Consider the following 5,858-nt stretch of genomic DNA (forward strand, 5'->3'; position numbering starts at 1 on the left):
TGTACTGTGAGGACATTCTGTGGACGTAAATCATCAGCAAATTGATTGTACCTATGGCTGATTACATTTACAATCAACAGAGTAGATTGCCTTCAGCAATGAGACATCTCATCCAATCAGTTTAAAGTCTTAAAAGGAGAAGTGATTTTCACAGAGAGTTCCCACCTCCAATTTGGGCAGAGAATGGGGGACTCATCAAGGACTTGAGTTCCAGGCCTGCAAGCTGCCTTATGAAATTTTGATTCCTACATCCCCACAGTTGTGACTGAGACAACTTTATGAAATCTCATATTTACAGATATCTCTTATTGGTTCTGTTTCCCTAAAGAACCCTAATACATTAAGCAACACGACTAATTCCTTAATACTCAAATAAATGAAATATGTCCTCTCTAGAGTTGAGCAAAAATGTATTTTCATGGAATTGAATGTACTTTTTAATCAACGAAATTAAAACAAATTTATTTTATTCTTTATCAGTATAAACATTACTTCAGTTCCCCAAACTTCTAGTTTCTTAATTTCCATTTAATTCCATCTTATTAACATATATGTCTGTCTATCTACATGTTAGCCATTTAGTTATTTTTGGTAACTCTGATCTGATCAGCTGTTGATAAGGTCCTGACCACCATATGGTGAAAGGAGCAGAAAGAGGGGTTTGGACCTTACAAAGTATGGTTGATTCTTACCTACTTTCGGTTATGTGTCTGAAAATGCTTGATTTTGATCAGAAATTTGAAAATGATACTGACAACTGGAACTTCTGAGCATAAATTAAACTACATAAAATCAGGAACCAGAAGGAAATAATTTTTAGGGGCTTAGTGAGATTTCCCCCCCCCCTCCATTTCTTAGGTTATAAGATGATTAAGCAACTTTATTATCTGGTAAGCAATGCTGGTTGAGCAGATATTGAAATGGCAGAATGTCAACCAGTGGCAAAGAAAAAAGGCTTATACTACATTTAACAATATTAATTTTGATGACATTTCAAAGAGATAATCCTAACCTCTGACTTGTTCAGTGTAGAAACCAGTGCATAGTTTGGTTAGCCTGTTAAAAAACAAAAATGCTCTGAAACATCATTTTCATTAAAAAAGTAAGACATTTTTTACAGTTGTTTGAGGTGCTGTAACACATCTACTGATAATCCCAGCTGTTTTATTAAATTGGTTGTCTGCTCAACAATCCAAGTGAGGCTTGGGTTTTCAGAATGTGCATGCTCCTGTGTTCTACAACATTCTAAATAGGAACAATCCATCCCATTAGGACTCTTGCAACAGTTTTTGTTAAACTCAGCATTATTTTCACAGAGTCTTTCATCTTTAGCTTCATCAATCTTTTTCCCAGCTGGAACTACACAACAAAGGTCCATATCTTGAATGGAGTCCAATAAATCTACAACATGGGGCTGTGGTGTGATTGATTTTAGATTTTTGAGTACATATTCTTCACACCGGCCAACTGCATCCAGAAGATTATTTATTTCACCGATCAAAGCTGAATTATTATCATGAAGGTGACACCAGGAGAGCAAAGCACTGAAGGAAAACATAAAGATAAGTTAAATAGGAAACAAAACAAAACAATAAGCCTTTTAGAATTTTTGATGTGAAACCCTGTATGTTTCTCTGCCAGATAATGCTATGCAAAAATATGTTAATGATAACAGTCTAAGTCAAAATCAGAAGAGTAATAATGGCAAAATAGAATTAAACAATTGAACTTAATCATATATTCACAACTCAACAATCAATTTTTCTGATTTTAGATTTTTTTCCCTTTTGACTGTGTAACTTCTGTTAGGAGGGATACAACTCAAAGAAAGATAGACCAGAAAAATGAGTTTCTCCTTTAAGAATATTAAATAGCTTCTAAGCTAGTGACTCTCAATCTTGGATGCACATTAGTAGCACTTGGGGAGCTTTAAAAAGTATCACCATCCAGGTCACACCCCAATTAAACCATAATCACTGGGGCAGAATCTAGGCGTCAGTATTTATTTTTAAAGCTTCCTAGTTGGTTTAAAGGGGCAGTCAAGGTTGAAAACTTTTGTTGTACGCATATAAGTTGCTTGCCATCAAGACAGAAAATGGTTAGAGAAAAAAGGTTTGAAAAACTTTTGTTGTAGGCATATAAATTGCTTGCCATCAAGACAGAAAATGATTAAAGAAAAAAGTTCTGAAACGACTCCACTTTCCCAGCTTTGTTAGAGTGTTTGCTGTGCTATTAACACCTTCTTGCAGAAGGTGAGACTTCTTCTAGTTCTAATAAATAATTTTCTTTACTTTTTCTAGTATGGACACTAAAAACTTTCATGGGCTTTTTCCCAGACTGTTCAGATAATCGTGTAAGTCATAAAATAATGATTATTTTGAAAAGAAATTATGTTTTAAACATGAAATCAATTGTGGAAAGGATACAGCAATGTTTTCCAAACTTACAAAAGTTTAATTTAATTTGATTGTATGATTTAATCTGATGGCAGATTTATAAAGTAGATTTTATAAATTCTAATTCCTGGCGGTGGACTTGGCCCAGTGGTTAGGGTGTCCGTCTACCACAAGGGAGGTCCGAGGTTCAAACCCCGGGCCTCCTTGACCCGTGTGCAGCTGGCCCATGTGCAGTGCTGATGCGCGCAAGGAGTGCCCTGCCACGCAGGGGTGTCCCCCACGTGGGGGAGCCCCACGCGCAAGGAGTGTGCCCCATAAAGTGAGCCGCCCAGCGCGAAAGAAAGTTCAGCCTGCCCAGGAATGGCACCGCCCACACGGAGAGCTGAGACAAGAAGAAGATGCAACAAAAAGAAACACAGATTCCCATGCCGTGGACAACAACAGAAGCGGACAAAGAAGACACAGCAAACAGACACAGAGAACAGACAACCGGGGTGGGGGTGGGGGGAAGGGGAGAGAAATAAATAAATAAATCTTAAAAAAAAATTTAAAAAATAATAAATTCTAATTCCTTACCATTTTCTAAGCCTCCAAACACAATGAACTTTAATATGACTTTTGTTTTCTACCTTTTAAAAAAGTGATTCTTGGAAGTTTTGATGTTTTTCTCTACAGAGGATGGTTTAAAAGGTATAAAGCAACATGGAGGACAAAACCGTCATGTTCCTGACTCCCCATGTCATTTACCACTTGGCTCTGACATCTGCCATTATTGCTCTGGCATCTTGACAGGTTGTTCAGTGCTCAGGGCTAAAGTAAATGGAACCATTTTTCTATTACCATCTGTAATTTTCATCATATACTTCTAGTCTAGAAGTCTGTCATATTGTGTTCGGCCATATGTGTAAGACTAAAGCTTTATTAGAAATGTGAAGATCTTCTAATTATTTTGAGATAGAGGTTGATGGTAATTCAGATTTCAAAAAGTATACACTCTCCCTACTATTTCTTTGCAAAAAAGGACCACACCTGGCTCACATCTTAAAATGATAAACTGATGACATTTTTGATTCTTTGAAGGCAATATTCTATGCTCTGCAGCGTTCTTTTTTGGATTTAACACTAGGAAAAGCATTTCAGTTTAAACACTTCATTTTTATGTACTACTTTTCTAAAATTCCTCCAGTACTATAGAGAGCTTAAAATGATTCAGCATTTAAGTTTGTTACCTCAGTGTTCCTCTGAGTTGTCCATAGTTTATAATGACTTCTGCTCCTTCCTTATAACCTTGATTGAAGCCCTGTTGAAGAGCAACTGCTTTGCCAGCATCTATTCCATCTCTATAACCTTCCTAAAAATATGGAAGTAAAGAAAAACTGCAGCTGTAAGTAACAGTAAGTGAACTATATGCATGTTTTTCAAGAAAGGCACGGAACCAATTTAGGAAATTGATGAAATGGACCATTAAGTTACTTAACATAAAGATTCTATAATAAATGGCATAGCCACATATCAAAGTAGCCTATGCTTCTCATTTAAAAATACTGACTTGTAGAGTTTTTTAAAACCTTGTATTAGGGAAACGGACTTTGGCCCAGTGGTTAGGGCGTCCGTCTACCATATGGGAGGTCCGTGGTTCAAAGCCCGGGCCTCCTTGACCCGTGTGGAGCTGGCCATGCGCAGTGCTGATGCGCGCAAGGAGTGCCTTGCCACGCAAGGGTGTCCCCCACGTGGGGGAGCCCCACGCGCAAGGAGTGCGCCTGTGAGGAAAGCCGCCCAGCGTGAAAAGAAAGAGCAGCCTGCCCAGGAATGGCGCCGCCCACACTTCCCGTGCCGCTGACGACAACAGAAGCGGACAAAGAAACAAGACGCAGCAAATAGACACCAAGAACAGACAACCAGGGGAGGGGGGGGAGGATGAAATAAAATAAATAAATCTTTAAAAAAAAACAACAACAAAAAAAACCCCTGTATTAGCAACGGCCTCACGGGAAGGAAACATAGAGAATCACATGTCTGGATCTTTGACAACTGACTGGATTGGGGTGGGCTGGGTGGTGTGGGACAGGACAGTAACTCAGGGTTAGGGAAAGACTTGGATAATTAACTGAAGAAAGTAAAAGAAGAGGAAACTTGTTAAAGAATAGAAAGATTATTTGGATATTTTGCTTGATAATTAAAATCCAAGTGAACTACAAATTCTCTGTCGGTGGGGATTTTGTTCTGCATATCCCATGCTGCCACAGCACGAAAAGATGCTCAATACTTACTGGTCTAGCCCCAGCCTCATGAAGTATTTCTGTAACTGACAACATGGTTGTTGGGTTAAGCAAATATTATTTTAATGAAACATTAAAAACAGGAGCAGATTCCCAACTGCACCTTTGGGGGAACTTACTGGGCGGTAAGGGTATTAAGTAGATATGGAACTCACCATTTGCTCCTTACCCTCAACTAAACTCCGAGTGCTTCACCTGTAAATTAGGTGTATTAGCTTAATTTAAATAACTAGTAAGACAAATTAGAGACGAATAAATTCCAACTGACAATTTTAAAAAAACCACCTAATTTTAATATTCCCTTACCTAGCCACCAGTATTTCCTATTAGCTTCCCTTTTGTTCTTAGACAATTAGCAGGCTTCAGTCATAAGCTCATCTTTTCTACGAAGTCTTGATTAACTGCACTCCTAATTTTAGATTACCCACTTAATCAAGCAATCCACGTAAATTAGTATAGTCAGCGTATACGTTCCTCCCCTAATTCGTTCCCAGCGATCCCCATCAAACTGCCATTTTTTCAAAATCTGGACTAAGTTTATTTGGGTCGGTCGCCAGCGTCTAATGCATCCCGCCGTCGCTCAAAGAGCGCAGCCCGTTGTTTCCCAGGCTTTCAAGTAACCCACTGGGAAACCCTAGCAGGACGCGGGGCTGGACTGGGGGACCAAGGGTGGGGTGGAGAGGGCAGCGCCGGGCCGGGGCACTCTGGCCTCTACTTTCCGGACCCAGCTTCTTCACAACCCTCTCACCCTTCTCGCAACTCCGGGCGCCACAAGGCCCCTGCCCCCTTCACCCAAATTTACTTTGACTCGTCTCTGCATGTGGTTCCGCCATTCCCGCTGCACCAGGAGCGACTCGTCGGCCTCCTCATCAAACACATCCCCATCATCGCCAAGGCCGCGGACCAGGGAAGACGCTTGAACCCACGACATCACCGGGGCAACCACACGGCCGCAGGGCGCCGGAAGTCCCGACAACTCCTTCCGGTCCCGGGGGCGGAGCGAAGCCGGCGAGTCGGGTTTGGGGCTGCGGCTGCGGCTGCGCGCGCGCTTACCTGCGTCTGCGCTTCTTGGTTGGGTTGTGATTGTCGTGGGCTGCTTTGCTCCCTGGTGTTCTGGGATTTCCTCAGTTGACACGAAGTGTCGGCGCGCCTGTGTTTGCAGAGAGGCCATTCCTCGCTCCCG

The 5,858-nt window shown here is 41.0% G+C and overlaps 1 protein-coding gene across 1 annotated transcript; it reads right to left on the reverse strand.

Annotated features, from left to right (window-relative positions):
• Nucleotides 1-450: 450 nt before the first annotated feature.
• YAE1 (YAE1 maturation factor of ABCE1) lies at nucleotides 451-5,653 on the reverse strand. The gene is made up of 3 exons (XM_004462571.5): nucleotides 5,478-5,653; nucleotides 3,626-3,747; nucleotides 451-1,544 (listed from the first exon to the last, which is right to left on the reverse strand). Exons 1-3 carry the CDS (start codon nucleotides 5,604-5,606, stop codon nucleotides 1,115-1,117), a joined length of 681 nt encoding a protein of 226 aa, XP_004462628.1. The 5' UTR covers nucleotides 5,607-5,653; the 3' UTR covers nucleotides 451-1,114.
• Nucleotides 5,654-5,858: the final 205 nt, after the last annotated feature.

Source organism: Dasypus novemcinctus, chromosome 5, assembly GCF_030445035.2.
Source record: "Dasypus novemcinctus isolate mDasNov1 chromosome 5, mDasNov1.1.hap2, whole genome shotgun sequence".
In the NCBI taxonomy this organism is placed as follows: domain Eukaryota; kingdom Metazoa; phylum Chordata; class Mammalia; order Cingulata; family Dasypodidae; genus Dasypus; species Dasypus novemcinctus.

Excerpts from the sequence above, each read along its gene's own strand:
- YAE1 (XM_004462571.5), bottom strand. The coding sequence starts at position 5,606 with ATGTCGTGGGTTCAAGCGTCTTCCCTGGTCCGCGGCCTTGGCGATGAT. Across the intron at positions 3,748-5,477 it reads ACATGCAGAGACGAGTCAAA|GAAGGTTATAGAGATGGAAT; the intron begins GTAAATTTGGGT and ends CCATATTTTTAG. Across the intron at positions 1,545-3,625 it reads CAACTCAGAGGAACACTGAG|TGCTTTGCTCTCCTGGTGTC; the intron begins GTAACAAACTTA and ends GTTTTCCTTCAG.